General features: G+C 41.7%; 2 protein-coding genes across 2 annotated transcripts; both read right to left on the bottom strand.

Annotated features, from left to right (window-relative positions):
* Positions 1 to 94: 94 nt before the first annotated feature.
* LOC308135695 (uncharacterized protein) lies at positions 95 to 7947 on the bottom strand. The gene is made up of 7 exons (XM_080503785.1): positions 7730 to 7947; positions 3774 to 3918; positions 3582 to 3677; positions 2124 to 2268; positions 1898 to 2043; positions 1473 to 1612; positions 95 to 529 (listed from the first exon to the last, which is right to left on the bottom strand). Exons 1-7 carry the CDS (start codon positions 7827 to 7829, stop codon positions 381 to 383), a joined length of 921 nt encoding a protein of 306 aa, XP_080359911.1. The 5' UTR covers positions 7830 to 7947; the 3' UTR covers positions 95 to 380.
* Positions 7948 to 10123: 2176 nt separating this feature from the next.
* Positions 10124 to 18668, bottom strand: cUnh5orf22 (chromosome Un C5orf22 homolog). The gene is made up of 10 exons (XM_080503453.1): positions 18471 to 18668; positions 16932 to 17077; positions 16171 to 16320; positions 15941 to 16074; positions 14649 to 14950; positions 13225 to 13287; positions 12887 to 13008; positions 12035 to 12101; positions 11238 to 11377; positions 10124 to 10454 (listed from the first exon to the last, which is right to left on the bottom strand). The coding sequence occupies exons 1-10, from the start codon at positions 18537 to 18539 to the stop codon at positions 10298 to 10300; spliced, it is 1350 nt and encodes a 449-aa protein (XP_080359579.1). The 5' UTR covers positions 18540 to 18668; the 3' UTR covers positions 10124 to 10297.
* Positions 18669 to 18927: the final 259 nt, after the last annotated feature.

The following is an 18927-nucleotide window of genomic DNA, read 5'->3' as shown; positions in this document are numbered from 1 at the left end:
ATCCCACAAACACGCACTAAATAAAATCACTAGATACATGTACATGTAATCATGTGGAGCGGTTTTGTTTTGCTTTCAATGAACGCAGACTATATTTGAAAACAGGAGACTTTAATGGTAGAGAAACCCTTCAAACAAAGCAGGTCAAACTTCATAAATTTAAACTGTCCGGAGCATCAACAGCATACAGAATACGAAAAGTGCAAAATTACAAGTGCAAAAACAAAGCAGCAGCCCGAGAAAAACGATACGAGACATCTGAAGGGAAGCATTGGTCAATAGAAAAGTACTTCATATGTTAAAAGTAGTGGTGTATTAGTATTTAATTCTCTGATCTGGGCTGCTGTTAAACTGTTGTTGCAAATCGGCATGCTGGAGCTTTAAGAGAAGACGCTGAACTTCCTGCCGTCCAGAGGCGAGACCATGAGGCGAGCCGAGCCCGGGGAGTGCAGAGGACGCCACCTGTTCCTCCAGATGACGGTGAAGACGCGGGAGATCAAGAGGATGCAGGACAACACCAGCAGCACCACTGATGGAGAGGGAGAGAGAGAGAGAGAGAGAGAGAGAGAGAGGGAGAGGAGGGTGAGAGCAGAGCCACAAAACATTTAAATTATATAATGCTATACAAACGAAGACGGAGGTTGCATCCATGAAGTGACATAGCTACAATTTAGATATATTTGATTGCACTTTTAGTGGTTGTAGCCATATTTACTGGTTGTTTTTTTTCATGGATTTTCCCGCTTCAACCACAGGGATCGTGTTTGAAACACTACTTCTTAGGCCAATTCCAGCTGAACAGAATCTGTATTTCCTTTTTGTGTTGAAGACATTCAGATTTACCAACATGTCTTCCCTAATAAAAGCCACACAGTTCACTCTCCGCTGAACTGTATTAGTGAGTTAAAGTAGTGGATATTTGGACATTTTCTTCATTTGAATGAAGAAGAAACTGAACTCAACTTTGACAGCAAGTTTGCGCCGACTTTGTACTTTCACAAAATTAAAAATGTGTACTCATTTATTGTATAGCTGTACTTAAAATCCCGTTTCAGTTCCTTTCTGTTCTGCCTGCTTGCTGCATTTTCATAGATATAAAGCAGTTTCACGTTACTTTAAAGTTCGATACGCGTGCAGATGGGACTTCCATTTTCGTTCAACATTTCACACAACTTGTCAATGTTTTTGGATTGTAGATGCATTTGTATGACGAAGATGCATGCGGTATTTAGTCAAGGGTTAGCTGGTTGGTCATAGTGTAAAAAATAACTGATTGGGTAACTATTTCAGGAGACTAAGGCCCTGTTCATGATGACGTCTTCAAGTGAAAATAGAAATTTTCTAAAACACCAGTTACTGCACATGCACGCTATAGTGAATAGTTCTGCACATGCGCAAGTAGATGGACAACAACAACAACAACAATGGCGTCACAACATCACAATTAAAAGGTTTCTGCTACTGGGACTCACCCATGAACACAGCGTTGGGAGTGGGATCCACGGGGTCAAAGTGTTTGTAGACGTTTCCGACCAGAGCGACGATCACCACGGCGTACACCGTCAGGATGTTACGCACCCAGCGGTCCAGCACCCAGTTCTCCAGAATGAACCTGCACACAGTGGAAAACAGCCGTCAGAGACCTGAGGGATGTTTACTGAAGCAGACCAACAGCTTTAAAAGAGAGCATTCGACCCCTAACCAGACTCCAAAACGCTACGCAAGGTTTGCTTTTTCACTTTAAAACCTCGTGTAAACAGCCATAATTTATAGGATATCTGCAGAAGAAAATGTGCGTTTAGTGTGTGTAAAAGCCAGAGAAAAGGAAAAATGTACGCAGACAGAGATCTCTGATCTTCACGGCGCTTTGTATATTACTGAATGTTGAGACTCTCACCATGTTGCCACCTCGCCCAGCAGGATGCAGAGCGAGGCCGTGGCCGCGGTGCTCATGTCCACACCCCACAGGTGGAGCACCAGAGAGAAATTAATGAGCGAGGCGATGGACGTCCAGGTGGCGTACACCGCCAGGCCGTTCTGGACCTGGACACACAGATGGGATACACTTACAGGAGGCTGCAGCAACGCACGTGCACACTAGCAGCAGAGAAACACACACGCACCAGTATCCGGAGACAGGCCAGGTCTTTGCGGTGGTACGTCTCCAACCACAGTCCATAGTAATCAGTTGCATAGCAACAGCAGAACAACGCGCTGTAGTTGGTGATCACGATGAGGATCAACACAACCAGAGCGACCAGCATCATCCTGAAACACACATTTCAATTAAAACACTGCTATCATTCAAACCATTTCTTTTCTTGTCTCAAGGTTCATTTTTATCCTGGAAGCTCAAACACACTTTCTGGCACTGAAAGTTATTTTCCTTGTATTACACGCCTGACAGGAGTCATTGTTCACCTGCTGTGCGAGCGGCAGTCCCTGAATGCCTCGTACAGAGACAATGAGCCCTGACGCGGCTCATTTTTTCCTGAAATGATGCCAAACAGGATAAAGACCGCTAAACTTTTGCAGTTTGTTGGGCACGCGCACGATAAAAAGAGTCATTTTCAGTCTGTGCAAGTCAAGGTCTACACACAACAGAGGGATTATTATGTTTGTGTAACACATTTCCCCTCTCACAATGAGTCTTGTACAGATCACTGGATTTTGAGACAGACCCTTAAAACATGAGGAATGTATGTCCAGTTTCCATAGAGTGGAGTTTTTTTTTTTACTCAAATGATCTTTTTTCTATTTTTATGTCATTCTTTTCTCATATTTTTGTTATATTAGGTTTAATTACTCAGAGCTGTTAAATGACACTGGTTGTTACTCATACCAGCATCACAACTTTCTTCTATTTATTCACTTACTTCATCTCCTTAGATTTGGATGCACTATCTGGGTTTGTTTTTCCCCCCCTATTTCCACAGAGACGGAGCGTTTTCAAAAAAGCGGAGTTTTGCCCCGTTCCCATGAAGACGTAGCATTTCTAAAAAGTTACACCTTAAGCTTTCAATGGCTCCGAGCAATGCCGCCGTGTAAACTGACACCCAAAGTGCAACAAAAGTTTTGCGTTTGGTGTAAACATTGGCGGAATCGCTGCCCGTCTTGAGCCGAACAATTTATTTTATTGCCTCGATTAGAAAATAAACTGGCATTATCACAAATAGCACACTCCACCCTATAGTCAGACATGAAAGTTGAAAAGGAGTTGTGCCTTGTCAGAAGTTATGTTCTTCTTTCACGCCAATCTTGTATTTACTGTCGTTTTCTCAGCGCGTCAATCATGTGTGAAACGCTTTGAATTATAGCCGCCTGCGTGAACGCTGCCGTGTTGGGACAGTTGGAAGGATTGATCGCAGCCTTCCCACACACCAACGAGCCAGCGTGCGTGGAAGAATCTGCAGTAACGAGTCCCAGACGGCGGCTCCTAAACGCGCGTTCACCAAAAAAAATGTACCAGGCCGTCAGCGCCAACAAAGAATGTGGACAGTTTCTACTGAGAGGAATCTGTGAGTGCACGATGGCGTGACACAGATTCCAGTGCGTTGAAGTCGTGGTAGTAGAAGACGTACTCTCTGTCCCACACCAGGAGCCAGATGATGTTCAGCACCATGTTGCACAGCCAGCAGAAGTAGAAGGCGTATGGCAGCAGACGCTGAGCCCAGGATCTGATCACACACAGAGACAGAGAGACAGAGAGATCAGTTTCACTTACAAATCTGCCCTCCTCATTACTCATCGCAGCTCTTTCCACGTTAGCGTACCCTCTGAAGACGTATGTGGTGAGGTAGATGACCATCAGGGTGAGCCATGTGTAAATGACACCCCAGATGGAGAAGGTCCACCCGGCCGGGGTGATGCCCGTCTCAAAGCGGCTCGAGACATTTCCGGTGGTGGAGTGGAACGGCCCTGGAAAACAAGTCAGATGATTACCAAGACACATTATAGCAGCGGTGTCAAACGTAAGGCCCATGGGGCAAAATCGGCCCGCAATAGGCTTCAATATGGTAAACCACCAACACAGCTGTAAAAAAAAAATGAAAACAAATTTCTTAATAGTGGACAAAAAACACAGTTTGTAAAATAACACCCATAATGCAACAGCTGTAGGAGAAGTTTTGTGGACAATTCTCTTTATTTTGCACCAGAATGTTTAATTAAGATGGGATTTATGTTGAGATCGTAGTCATTTCCAGGAGTAATTTTTTGTGTGTGAAAATAGAGACATTTTCGTCACATATACTCTGCTGCCACGTGAGTTACATAATCCTAACAATTGTTAAGAATGCAGCTCTTAGCTCGGAGTCCACATAGTCAGCAGATAAGAGAAAAACACACATTTACTTCCACCATCAGCAGAAACATCTGGGCTGAATTGAGTCAACTATCAAGAGGGCGTGAAAGTTTTCCTCAAACAATCCTCAACGTTTCTTAAAGCTCCTGAAGGTATTACGATCCAAACTTGCATAAAAGTACCTATTCAGCAGAAAAGAGCCCCCTGTCACAGATATATTACATGTTATTAGTCGATTTGTGCTGATAGGAGTGTAGAAGCAGTAAGTCGGTGCTGAGAGACTTCAGTTAAATGGGTTGGATGGTGGAGTCTTCGCTCCCAGTGACTCATGCAGGGCATGCGAGGTGACTAATGCTGCAGGAAGAAGCAGAAGGAGGGACTCCTGCACACAAATTGTTAGTGTGGCGTTTCTCAGAAAAGAGGGATAAAATTAGAAGGGAGAGAAATGAGAAGAGAAAGCCTGTGGAACTCTGTGGTAACGTCTGATTACAAGCTTGCTTCTCTACCCTCCGCATTCACCGAGTCCAATAACTCACTTCAATTTAGGCCCCGTTGACGCAACGATGTTCCAAGTTAAAATGCATCACTGCAGAAAAGTTGTGCATTTACCTGGCAACGTTTTAAAAATTATGTCTATTTACACGGAAATGTCAGAAACACTGAAAACGACGTCGGCATGCTGAGCCGTGAGTTGGAGCTGTTGGTTGTTTTGGTAATGAAACCACATATGCATGTGTGTAGAGAACAATACGCTATAAACATTAACAATGGGGAGGACACAGACATTCGTATGGACAGATGATAAAGTTGGTTCGTTATTCTGGATGACTGTCAACTATGAAACCACCAAGTCCCCGGAGAATATGGACTGGGAGCCACGACACTCTGGATATTCTGGACATAACATCATTATTGTCTATCTTCTCATGCGATGTGTATAAAAACTATTACAGCATTTCAAAAAAAGATGCATTTTCCTCCTGCTTCCACGGAGACCCAATGATTAAAAAAAGTAGCATTGGCAAATTAGCCTGGGCTATAAATAACTACATGTGTGGCTTTGACTTATGGTCCATGATCAAATGAAAAACAAATTTAAAATACCTATCAAGGAGATAGTTCCACTCTCACTCAGAAAAATCCAAACCAGAGAGTTTGAGGTTGTTTTCGACAATTTGAACAGTTAAAGATGGACCAACACAAAAATGCAGACGTGTCCACAGTCCTTCATGGAAAACACCTGGATACCAGATGAGTCTCTCCCTTTCTGAGCAAACCTTGCATAAAGGTAAATTAAAAATCCAAAAAAGATATGTCAATTCTTAAGCAAAAACATGTTCGTCCCAGAAAAGCTTTGAGAATACTCTGCATGTCTGCAATGTGTCACGCAGACACGAAAATGAGGTTTAACCAGAACTCTGACAGTTTGATGGAGACTCTCGCGGCTCTATTTGTTTGTTTCTGTAGCAACTACTGCTCCGTCGTGTCCAGCGGGAACCTCTAAACACCGTTTATATGCAAGTGAAGGTTAACGAAAAACAATATGTCCTCCAGGATTTATTAATGTTGTATATGAGCCAAAACGTTTGATTTTCTCTCAAACCCCCCCACATTCTATGACAAAAATAGCTGGAAATGTTTCAGTTCCTCGTTTGTGAGCTTCAAAACATTGGCTGGATAAAGATGGAGAGGTTATTAAAGCAGATATGGTGACAGGAAAAAAAAAAAAAAGAAGCAAAACACAGATTCAGTGCAAGCTTTATCTTTTATGATGGTGGATGTTGTAACACTGACTGAGTTTTCTGTTTCTGGAGGGAAAGTGCATTTCCTCAGATCACTTGCCCAGTTGAATTAATTTGGAAAAAACTGTGTGAATGTGTCTCCATTGACCACCTTTTCAGACTTATTTCTTCCATTATGGAAAGTTCAAACTTAATTTTGAAAAGTCTTAGAAAAAGATACGACTAATGAATATGTATTCAGGAATGTCCTGTTTCTATGTGCTCATTTTCTTTAAATAAATATACAGTGTTTAGCTTAATATAAGTGGTTTGTGCGATTGCATGATTCTGATTTCCCTCAAAAGAGTTTTTTTTTTAAATTTTTTAAAGAAGCTGTTAAATTCTCTTTCGTAGGCCCTGTTTGCACGATAACAGTGCTTGGAGCCACTGAACATGAAACTTTTCGAAAACAGATCTCAAGTTGTAAGTTTTTTTTTAATCCGTGGAAAACAAAGTGTTTTCACTTGGAACGTTGTTTCCTATTCTTTCGAGAAGAGATCAGATCACTACTTACACTAACTTTACTGAGAAAACCATTCAATATGTTTGTAAATGTTCTTTTTATCCTCCTCATTGTTTCCCATCACATCTGCAGTTCCCACCAGCTTTATTTTCAGAGAAAAGCTATTGTTTGTACTTTTCCACATTGTGTTTCTGGCTTTGCTTCATGGCCACCAGCTATAAAAAAATACTTTCAGCTGATTTATTTTTCTTAAATTTTGAATTAGTTCACCAAACTTTTTCAAAGGGAAAATGTATATATTTCCTAAGGCAAGAAAACATAATTCACCACAGTTGAGTCATATTTCCTGTCATTTCTAAATCCGTTTTGTCTTAAAATCATTGCATGAGCAAAGCCTTAGTATTCTTTTGCATTGAAACAAGCGTTAAGACAGTGAATGCTTTATTTCCAAGTAATCTGTAACAAGTAAAAGCCACATCTGGACCTTAAAGTGACAGATTAGTTTATACTACTGAACATAAATGGAACTGATCACATATATAAAATGAACAACTCTAGTATGGGGAAGCAGAGTGAGTTATTTAAGAGTGTTTCATCCAACTGTGAGGCTGGCAGAGGATTTTGGAGCCACACCCTGACCAGAAATGCAGATTTTTGGTTTGTTTGTAGTTCCAGAATGACAAACTCTGATCTATGCGAACTATTTTCTGATAGAAATAAGTTCTACTCAAATCTACTTAACTTATAATTGGCACCCACTACTATTTTAAACATTATCTGTACTGTATACTTGTATAGGGATGATCTGAATGCTTCAGATTTTTTTTAATAGGATATGTATTATTCCTATTTATCTAAAATGCCTCCTGTTTCATTCGCTTTAACATGTTACGTCTTCTGTAAGTTGGACAATGTGTCAGAAGTAGTTATGGAAAAAACGTGTCATTGTTTACCTCAACAAAACGTGACAACGTAATGCAATGCAAACGACACACTCCGGCTGGAAATGTGTTTCGCAACAAGAGAGAAACCGGTTGTGAAAGAAGAATAACTAAACTTGTGTTTTTGACATTTTGAGTGAAAATAACGAAGGCGAAGAACAACCCGCGGCGGAGGGATTCGGGTGCAACTTTTTCGGAGTTAATTTTAGAGTGAAATTGAGGAGGGGTCGTTTTAACTCACCTCTGCCCGCTCCGGCCAACGCGTTGATGATTAAAACGGCGATGAAAACCACCGTGCAGACGACAATAACCACGACTCTCGTCAAACTGTTGTGCTTCATGTCGGCGGCGGTCAGGCGGTGATGCGTTCAAGGACCGGAGCGCAGAGGAGAAGCGGACGGAGAGACGGACAAAACACTGCACGAGGACTACGAGATGCCTTCACGTGCACGGCGTAAACGTCCCCTTGCGTAAGCCCCGCCTTCACTTACGTATCCACATTCGTCATCACCATTTTCAATCATTATTAAAACATTTTTGCGGTACATAAAACTAATTGGGTCTAAAATATAGACGGATTTTCTTCACTGTGACGAATTAAGAAGTGGTAGCGTTTTTGAGATTTTCCAAGTTTGTAAGAAAAAACTAAACAAAATGAAACAAAACAAAACAAAAAACAAACTCAGAAAAACCAAACAAGTTACAAAATCCAGGACAAACAAACCCTGTCCCACACCTGTCCCACAAACGACCCCCCCCCCCCCACCCCCAAAACATAATAAAATAAAGCAAAAAAACAAACAACCACAGAGTACACAAATCCCCAAACAAATAAATCCGTTTAAAAAAAACACAAACAACTCAATGATCTCGATGGGCTTTGTGTTTGACACTCCTTCATTGAATTCATGCATAACAGCTCCTTAAATGTGTATTTAGATAATGACAGCATTGAATTCATCCAAACAACAATTTTTTTATTGACTGTTTGAAAAAAAAAAAAAAAAAGATCATCAGAGGCATTTTGTGGCAGTTTGAACAGTAAAACACAGCAATTGTTTATAAAACAGATTAAAAACAGGCATTCATTCTCAGTTTGGGGGTTGAAACAAGAAGAATGTCTTCCGGATGCTCTCGAAAAGTGTGTGGATCTTCTCCCTCGTCGGCTTGAAATGGTCAGTGGAGCTTGAGTCCAGGACAGAGACATTTTCTGCTTCAGACACATCAGAACACCAACAAAAAAAAACCCCCGAAAAAGCTTTCTCCTCCTGAAGGACACTGACTTTCACTCCTTTGAGGAAACTACTGTCTGCAGAGGTCACAGAGAGCTCAGAAAACCCAGAGTCTGACTCCTGAGCATCCTGGGGGAGCTGCTGCCTCTTTCTGCGGAGTGCATCAGAAACAACAGAGCAGCAGACAAACACACACTTACCAAGGTTTGCTGTGGGGTCCTGGCTGAGGTAGGACATGGTTATGAAGGGCTGTTCCAGAGCTGCATAGTAGCTACAGAAAACTGATAGTCTCGTTATTTTCCTTTGACTCCTGACAAATGGTTCGTTAGAATTGAATATTAAAATTAGGTTATATCACACTTTATTAATTCTCTCATTTGGACATCAGCAGTTTCACATCAGGTTGTGTATTACCCTGAATGTGAGAACCAGGATCTTGAAATCAATGTGTCAGTGAACCGCGGAGCCAGTGGAGAGGTCGGAGCACCGGGGTCATGTGGTGGGTGGAGAGGGTTCAAGTGATGATCCCGGCAGCTGAGTTGGAGTTTATGGAGGGTTTCTTGAGGAAGGCTTTGGAAAAGGGAGTTGCACTCGTCTAGATGTGAGGTGACGAGAGCGTGAACCAGGATGGTGGTGCTGTTGACTGTGACGGCGGGATGGAGGCGGTGGATGATTCTGAGGTGGAAGGAAGCTGTCTGGATGGCGTTATCGAAGTGGGAAAGAAATATTAAGGCGCTATTGAGGTTGACAGCCAGACTCTTAACCTGGGTGGCGGGAGAGATGATGGCATATTAAACTTTTATAGTTATACTGTTAGTTTTTGAATGAGTGGATTTAGTACCAACGAGAAGGGCCTTGGATTTGTCACCGTTTCATTTGAGAGTTGCATGAGAGCCAGGTGTTTATTTAGTGCAAACATCCACAGATGGAAGTGGGAGGGAGGCTGGAGGAGCTGGGAGTCATCTGCATAACATGGGAACTGGATGTTATATTGACGGAAGATGATGCTGAGGGAAAGAAGGCAGATTATGAAGAGAGGACCGAGGACAGGACCCGGTGGGACACTGGAAGTGACGGGGAATGGCTGGGATGTGAGTGTATTATTATTACCCCTCTGCGCCAATTAAAGTCCATTTTAGAAAATAGTTTGATCTTGGAGATATAATTCTTCATTGTGGAAAAAGTGTAGATTTAGCAAGATTTAGCTGGTGGTCTCTTCCTCTGCAGGTGTAACACAAGTGTCTTGTGGACTCACAAGCACCTCCTATCATCAGGCGGAAGAACTTCAATGGAAGAGCTCAGTCTTTCAGGGAAAACAAACCACCAGAAGAGCCTTGTCTTGGTTTCCATTTAGTTTAATGGAAATGTATATTAAAAAAAAAATAAAAAATTTCCCTTCCTATCACAACAATGAAAAATGGGAAACTTTGTTTGACCACAAGTAAACAACACAGTATTTTCACACGTGTTTCCACAGTTATCCGGTGTCTGTTGTGTATCTAAATAAATGGAGTCAGAGTCTAAAGGAAAAACAAGATCCGAGTAAAGATCCAACAGGAAGTCCTAACATGTGTCTGTTAAGAGGCTTGCGGCTGGTGCTCGTACGTCTCAGCAAAGCTGCTTTCATAGTCTTTGTGCAAATCTAAAGCTCCGTACAGACCCTCCAATACGGCCAGTACTCTGCTCTGGACCGAGTCCACCTGCTCCACCGGGCAGTACTCATCCAGGCTGGACCTGAACAAATCGGAAACAGACGTTTAACATTCAGAGCAGCTCAGATCTGGACAGACAACAGCGGTGACGACGGATGTGGGATGTGTAGGGAGCAAACCAACACTCATGGTTACAATACTGTGTAATGCCATTGTGTAGAATAAAAAAGCTGTGAGTCACTCAGAAACTAAGGTGTGTTGTTCTTTTGAGACATCAAGGTTTAAGAATGTTTTATCTGAACGGTTTAACCTGGCAAAGTGCGAAGAAATTGGTCCTTTCGTGAACACTGGACTTATTTCATGTGTGCTGTTTATGCAAGTCAAGAGTCCAATTATTAAATAATGGCAGTGTTGATGTTGATGTGATAAGCAATCTGAAGGCGGTGCAACGTTTCCATGGAAACTAGTAGACACTGTTTACACGTAAACGTCACATGCTCCAGCAGATAGCAAGATCTGTAATTGCCACACGATGCAGAAAATCAGTGAATAGGCCAAAATCCTAAAATAAAGGAGGTTAATTATGCCCTTACTAGAATTTTTGTATTACGCCTTTGTTGTGAGGCAGGCTTAGGACCAATTTACCACAACAGTTCAAGTGAAAACACATCATTTTCGCATTTCAGAAAAGTTGAACCTCCTCATTTACATGGAGTCAGAGCAAATTCAAAAAGTTCCACCTCGGGAGCCATTTTCAAAACGTCGCGCAAACCGACCTTCAAAATGCAGTGAAACTTTTTCGTCTTCACACGGAAAATAAATAAATAAAAAAAAAAACTAAAGGTGTGTGTGTTGAGTTGTTGACCTGGACATGGTGACCAGTGTGGGTGCAGGCAGAGCCTTCAGGAACAGCTGGACGGCTGTGATGAGCCCGTCGATCTCCTCCTCCGTGCTGATATGATGAGGCAGCTCCACCAAGTCGCAGGTCAACCCGGCCTGATGGACCTGAGAGAGGGAACGGATCAGAGCCGGCTCCAGACATTAAGCCCCCAGCCGGCTGCAACCACTCACAACCCGCGAGAGGAACAATTTACACTTATTGCTACTTGTTAAAGTTGCAAAATGTCACAAAAACTACGGGACAATTCAACCCGAGTTCACAAAAGAATCGACAATCCTCAACTTTATAAAATTGGAGTCTCTATCCAGTAAATTGTAGAAGATTCCAGACAAATTAGAGGGAAAATTAAATGATTATGAGGTTCATGTTAGTGAGTCCACACGACTCATTAAAGAAAATCTGTGAACAGCCAATGAGGTATGGGCTTTGGAATAACAGATATGTGCGCTTAAACAAACTGGGTGTTTTTTTCCCCCACAGACCTTGTAATTTAGCTGAAGGTCCAATCTAGAAGAATAAGTCAAATTACTCATCATCGCATGAAGTAATAAGGAATAATGTGTGTTTATTCAATGACCTGCAGAGGCATTGCTTCATTAGATCATAGAGATTTGTGTGTGGGGTGGGGGTGGGAGCGTTCCGTCTCTGATGTCGTCCTGTTCACGTCTCCATGTGTGATTGGTTAAAGCCATGGAGATCAAGTTTGTACCTGCTGTGCACCTTGCAGCCGTCATTAATAAATGCGCCTGATCACTTCTTACCATTTCATAGTCAGTAGACGGATTTCTTGCCTTTAAACTGGAAACCAGTCGAACTAATGACGACATGCTGCGAAAACAAGCAGAGAGAAAGATAATAAACTGGATTTAAAATGACTTGCACACATTTCCTTTGCGTTTTGGGTGAAAATTGTGCTTTGTTGTGGGAAAAGTTTGAAATCCATCATATTAGAATAGATTATGTTCGAATGAGAACATTTAAAAAGCTCTTTGATGTCTTTAGGTGTCACTTTAAATAACTGCTGATTTGTCCAGAAATGAGGGGAGTCTGGTATTATAATAAAGTATTTCTATTGTTTTGGTCTCCCCTGACCAGAGCAGCTTCTTCCACATGTTTGCGGTGTCCCCAAACTGGAACCGGAACTTTTTCTGGCTTCGATTCAACAACGGCTTTTCTTGTTGCTACTCTTCAATAAAAGCCCAGTTTGTAGAGCGCACGACTGACAGTTGTCACAATTGTGCCGCACGTTGTGTTGGTCGATTACATAAAATCCCCATAAATGTATTTATTACATTTGTGTTTGTAATGTGAAAAAATTCTCAAAAACTACAAGAGGATTGAATACTTTTATAAACCACTGTATTAGCGTGATAGGTGCGATATCAATTGAACAGAATGCTTCATTTGTCATACATAAAATCTAGATTCCTATATAGCAATACTGGATCTGTGTTGTTTGGGGGTTAAGAGCTTTGCTCATGGATTGGTAACATGCTGGCTGTGGGATTTAAACCTCCAAATGCAATCTTACTACTCTGACCTCGAGGTCAGGGGTCTGCAACCTAAAAAAATAAATAAATCCCCATACATCGTCATTATTTCTGTACATTTACCCGGGGTTGCTGGCCCAGCGTGCGACCGCGTCCTCTCCGTCATCCTCCAGCAAATCGGCAAACACCGCCTCCAGATCCTCCAACTGACGTGTCCGCCTATCGACACACTCCTCCAGTTCCTCCTACACACACGCACACACACACACACACGTTAATGTCAGCATTCTTCTCTTTTATCATCGAGGCGTGGCTTCAAAAAACACAGCACATCTAATAAAATTAGCCTTTGAGGAGTATTTCATTACTCCCTCTCCTACATGCTGCATTCATAAAGAAGGATTGTTTCGATAAGTGAAACCACTCCTGAGAAAAAGTGTAATTTAAACAAAGCGTCTCACCTCATTAGCATTCGGGCGCGGTGCTCGGAAGTTGTAGAGCTCCTTCAGGATGCCGTATTCCTCCTGCATGGAGACAATGTGAAGAACGGGTCAGCTCCAGGAAGAAATCATGCTACAGTTCAGTGACAGCGAGACGCAAACACATTGCTGCATCAACGGGGGGAAAAAAAACCTCACATCGTGACCAAGGATGCTGAATCCTGCTTTAGTCAATGTACATTAGTTAAGGAACCATATACGGCCCACATTCATCCTGTCGCGTCGCATTCTGTAATAATCTACTGCATTTTGTAATTTAATTCTTCAATGCATTTTTCTAATAAACTTTGCTGCATTTTGTAATAACTTGTTACATATTAGTGGAAATGTGTTCAGTGGAGGGACAAAACTCACTTTATCTGGTCTGTGCAGGAAAAATACCAGGCGTTACATACCAAATCAGTGAGAACAGTTCAGAGAAGGATTCAGAGGGCAGAAATGTCATGAAAGCTATAATGAGTCTCAGTAGCTAATCTGGAAACTTTTTTATTTAAGAGAAAAAAAAACAACAACATTTTGAACTACATTTGGCTTGTTTGTACTAGAACTTCTGCATTCATGTGGAGACTTACTTTTCCTCCTGAAGCTTTTGTATCGTTGTAGCCACAAGGTACAGGGGGGAGAAAAATGGTGCGACACACAGTGTGTGTTCACAATCCGTTTATCTACTTGTTTATTCCTTTTGCTTTTGTGGTTATTTATGTTCATGAGTATGCGACTGAAGAAAAAAAGGAAAGAAAAAGTAGAAGAAGAAAAAATAAATGACAGGATGCACATAGACTTTAAAAAGATTCCTCCTGCTTTTTTTGAAACATTTTAACAACTTCTATTGTTTGCATTTTATATGCTCATTCACTCAGCCCTTGCATTACTGTTTACGGCTTTTTATTATTCATGTTGTCACATTTGTATTTGTGTGGCATTAACTCTTCATAATGTGGCTTTTGTTTTCTCGCTGGAGCTTTTGAATTGTCACTTTTTGTTCACGCGTCTGTTCCTTTTGTAGCTTTCCTATCTGTTTCGCAGCTTTGTATTCAGGCTTTTGTATTCCTGCTTGTATCCCCAATTTGTGTTTGCACATCTGTTTTAGTTTTTTGTGTGTGACCCTTTTAGCCACCATATCTAAATATGCAAGCAGAGGAGCGTGCACACCAATAGTGTGGCAGAATAACAAAGTGTGCACATGTCCAAGATTATCCGTAAAATGCTGCTTTAATAGAATAAAAAATGTCTCACTGGTGTTTGAAAATCTGTCGGATTAGTGCTCCTACACCTTGGTTTTGTGGCTGAAGCAAAACACTCTGGATGAAACTGTTTCAGTGATGCAATATCTGTTTGTTAAATGAGTAGAACGCAATGTAATCCGCTTGTCGTGTGACACATACCTGTGTGTACATCTCCTTGAAAGGATTTTTACACGAGAAAAAGTCCAAATCAATGTCCAGGATGTACGGCTCCGTCTCATCGAGAAAAGGAGATACTCTCTTAACTACATAACTGGTGGATCCATCATCATCACCATCTTCCTCTGTGAGGTCTGTCCCGTTGATGCTGCGTCCGGTCTGGTTGTTGCTGCCCTCTGCTGGTGGCAGGCTGTCAGTGTAGGCTGTCTGAGAGCAGCCGGCCTCTTCGGTGCCACACCAGTCCGTACGAGCTCTCTTAGTACATCGTTTCTCCATTTCCTGCCCTGGAAGGACATGTGAGGCAGACGAGAGGCTGAAATAGGGTTAAACTGAACCTCTTGTCTCAGATAAGAAGTGCTTTAGTTTAATTCCACAACGATGAAGAGTAGAAAGTGATCTGAGCGCAATTAAAAATACAGCAATTTCAAAGGCTACCAAGGTAATCCAATAAGAATTGTGATTGCGCTGAAATATGCAGGAATACTCCAACACATGACAGTGGAAGAGTGGAGCAATGCAGTCAGAAGCTCCTTGAGATGTTTCGAGGCTGTTAATGCTGAAGGAGCTCCCGAAGTGTCACAGTAATTATAAGAATTTCATCTTCCTCAGCATCGATGTCACATATTTACTCTCTTTGATACAAAGTCAGTTGGTTTCAAAGACGGGATATTCCTCTTTTCTGGAAAGTTGATTCACTAGAGTATTTACTGAAATCTAAACCTTATAAACCTGTCAAATGCATCATGGAAAGGATCAATTTAGCCCACGAGAGGCTCCAAGCCAGCCACCAAACCACCAATGGTATTGTCAACATTTCAAAGAAAACACAGATTTTCAGTAAATTTCTTAAGAATAGTGAACACAACACTGTGACCTAAACTGAGACATCGGTATGAAAGGCGACTACCTCGTCGTCCTCAAACAAACCTCAAAGCCATACTGTCAGAGCAGGTGTGTAAAAACACCCAGAATGCAAAAGATGCATAAGAAGTATTTTGGACATTTCTCGTCCAAAATACTTATGTCATTTTCATGTTGACATTGTAGTAATTTCAGTCATATTTATTTAGTTATTTGTGAAAATATTATAATCTAAACTTAACATTTAAAGGTTATTATGGCACTATTTTACCAGTCCGGTCCACTCAAGATGAAACTGGGCTGTTTGTAGCCCCTGAACCAAAATGTGCTCTATATCACTTATGGGCTGAAAGAAGAGGATTTCGGGGCCACTCGGACTCCGTCCAACCATCTGCTATATTTGAGGCATGTACCTGTGATCGCCCGGTGACTCGGCTTCGCCGCATCAACTCTGATCACGTTCAGCTGGAGAGGCTTCGAGTTCTCCAGCTGATCCGCACAGACGTACAGTCCATCGCTGAGGAAGTAGTTATCCGTGCTCGTCACTCTTATGAGGAGAAAGAAGTAAATAAAGTCGGCATGACGTTAGTAAAGACGACACACCGGTATCATAATTGTTCTCCTTTCTTGTCTTTGTCCTTACCTGATGGTGGTGGTGGACGAGTCTCTGCCCACGTCCATCCTGTGCTCTCCTTCTTTGATCTGCTGGGCCCAGTAAGGATGCAGCCAGGCCACACAGGACACGTGACCCGCGTACACCATGGGCATGATCCAGTTCTCTATACTGAGCTCACTGGAACACAAGACAATGGAGAGCCTATCATTGCAGTGGAACCTACCGACAGGGGTGTCTAACATAAAGAGCGTGGGCCAAAACTGGCCTGCAAGAGACTTTAATCTGGTCAAACCACCAAGCTGTAATATTTTTTTTGTTTGTTTTTCAAATGCCCCCTGCCGTTATGTAGAAGTTCCTCTAAAATTTGATGGACTGTATTTAGCACTTGAAGACACAGGTTTGCGTTCCTATTCATTCTGTCTAATTATTCAAGCTTCTTTCCATCATACAAACTCTTGGTGTTGTCTTGAATGTTACATTAGTGGAGGACTGGTTGATGATCGAAGTGAATAAAAAACAAAAAGACAGATTATTGGACAGAAGATGCGATTATAACAAATTATTGATATTTCTAAAAAGCATAAACTTGGATTTGTTGTATTTAACTGAGAAAACGTCACTATGATCAAGACTCTCTCAGGCTAAATGACAGAATTATAAAAAAAAAAAAAAATGGTAATAATCTTCCTTCCACTAATAAAGGCAGCTACTGAGACCCGGAAGGAGAATCCTACAACAAGACGAGCTGAGGCTGCCGAGCGCTGTACTGCCAGACACATGAATCCCACCTGAAGAGCTTCTCCTTGTCGAACACTGTGTCTGCACACATGTTGACCGGGATGAGGAGGTCGGGGTGGGAGTCCAGGTGAACCATCTTGATGTTCTTCATCGGCAGGTGTCTCGATGCGATGGCCCGATAAATGTGACGCACCACCTGATCCGAAACACAGCATTGCAATCCCCCCCCACCCATGATTCAGTATATGTACTGCAATAGTTAGTCACAGAATATCAGCCTGAATGTTCATTTCATTGACAAAAAGAACACAAATAAAGACAAGTATTAACCCATAAGGAGTGAGATGTGGCTAATGTTACACACAGTGTGTTATCTAAGGTGTGATCTGTGTGTTGTTATAAAAATCCATCCATTTCTTTCAATGTGAAGCAAATAGATCCCTCTTGTAATTCACACCGACTGTTATTCTCTCCATTATGCAAATGCATGATCAAGGCTGTTGCAGGAGCACAAAGGTGGACATGTACTGGATTATGTGAGCAATCATAATGTTGTTGGTTGAAACATGTTGATAAAGTGTTTAGTACAACATTTAGAAATGAAGCTTCTAAAATAATAAGGCACCGGAAAGGTAAAATGACTCATAAACTATTACAATTGCACACAGTATTGTCGATGAGGGTGATGGTGTTATGTAGGCTCATTAACAGATAATCCATGAATCCCTGTATGCTCTCATCAGGGTAAGTAAGATTTTATGTTATAAAGTGATCAGTGCAGAGGCCGGTGTCACTACTGATGCTCTGCTCTCAAAGAACTGATCCACTACTTTATGGGGAAATTCTAACAAGGAGGCAATTTCCTTCTTATGTGGCTGATCTCATTAAAAATGGGAGAATGTCATAACCCCCCCCCCCCCCCCCAAAAAAAAGGGTTTAAAAATAAGTACCACATATAGATCAATCTCCAGTCCTATTTTAACTCCTTGTACAATATAGAGCTCCTGTAATGACTTAATTTCTTCATGTGGGTATAATGAAGTCTGATCTGAACTGATCTTTTCACTTATTTGTCTCACAAGTATTAAAAGAGCAGCAGAACAATATAAAATACGATAATAACAGGTACATTATTTTAAATTCTTGCATGATAATGTGGTAGTGATTGGAAATATCCGAGAGACAACATTATTATTGTTGAACATATTAAATTATATACATTGCACACGAGAAAATAAAAAGTACAGTTTGTTACATTGAGCAGGTTTTCGGATTTTTTGGGGGGGTAAATACACATAACCAAAATGTGCAACTAAAATGTGACTTCACACAGACGTTAGAATGACTTATTTGTTATTATACAACTTTCAGCACAGGTTATTAAAGCATTGAAGCCATTTAACAGTGTGGAAAACATTCAAATATTCAGTATGACGAGCCAAGAAAAAGAGCAAATTTTAAGGAATTAACCCTTAATATTTTTGAAACCCATGACGACAGGTGACCGTTAGGGAGGACTGTGCACGTATAATCTACGGAGGTAAATGAAATATATTTAAATGATCAAACGTGTCAAGTGTTGGACTCACATCGTGGTGGTCCTCCACCACCCACACCGGCAGCTCCTTGTAGACCCTCTTGAGCAGGGCACAGCTCATCGGGATTCCCGGTGTCAAACGTCCGCGGTCCCTCGGCCTCACTGAGGCATCTTCCACCCGGAAAAAAACCCCCTTTAAAAGCTAAAAACTGGGATGTTTTTACTCTCCACCGCTGCTGCTGTTCCTCAATCGGCTGACCGCGGCACCGGAAATGACGACGGCTTTGTTTTTATGTTCGGGTGGAAACAAGAAAAAGATGACTGTTCCGCTGCCACTGGACTATTTTATGAAGGCTAAACTAAAGTAAACTAAACTAAACATAATTTATGAACCCCTTTTTGGAAAAATTTCTTTTTCTGTACTTACCCATCATGTTTGTTGGATGGTGATGTGTGACTCTGGGAGCTGGTGGGGGGTCAGGGTCATGCTCAGGGACCTGCATTGTTGA

The sequence above is a fragment of the Blennius ocellaris genome (genome assembly GCF_963422515.1).
Source record: "Blennius ocellaris genome assembly, chromosome: 10".
Taxonomy (NCBI): domain Eukaryota; kingdom Metazoa; phylum Chordata; class Actinopteri; order Blenniiformes; family Blenniidae; genus Blennius; species Blennius ocellaris.
The sequence above is the reverse complement of the archived record's forward strand: the minus strand, read 5'-3'. Positions and strand labels throughout refer to the sequence as shown.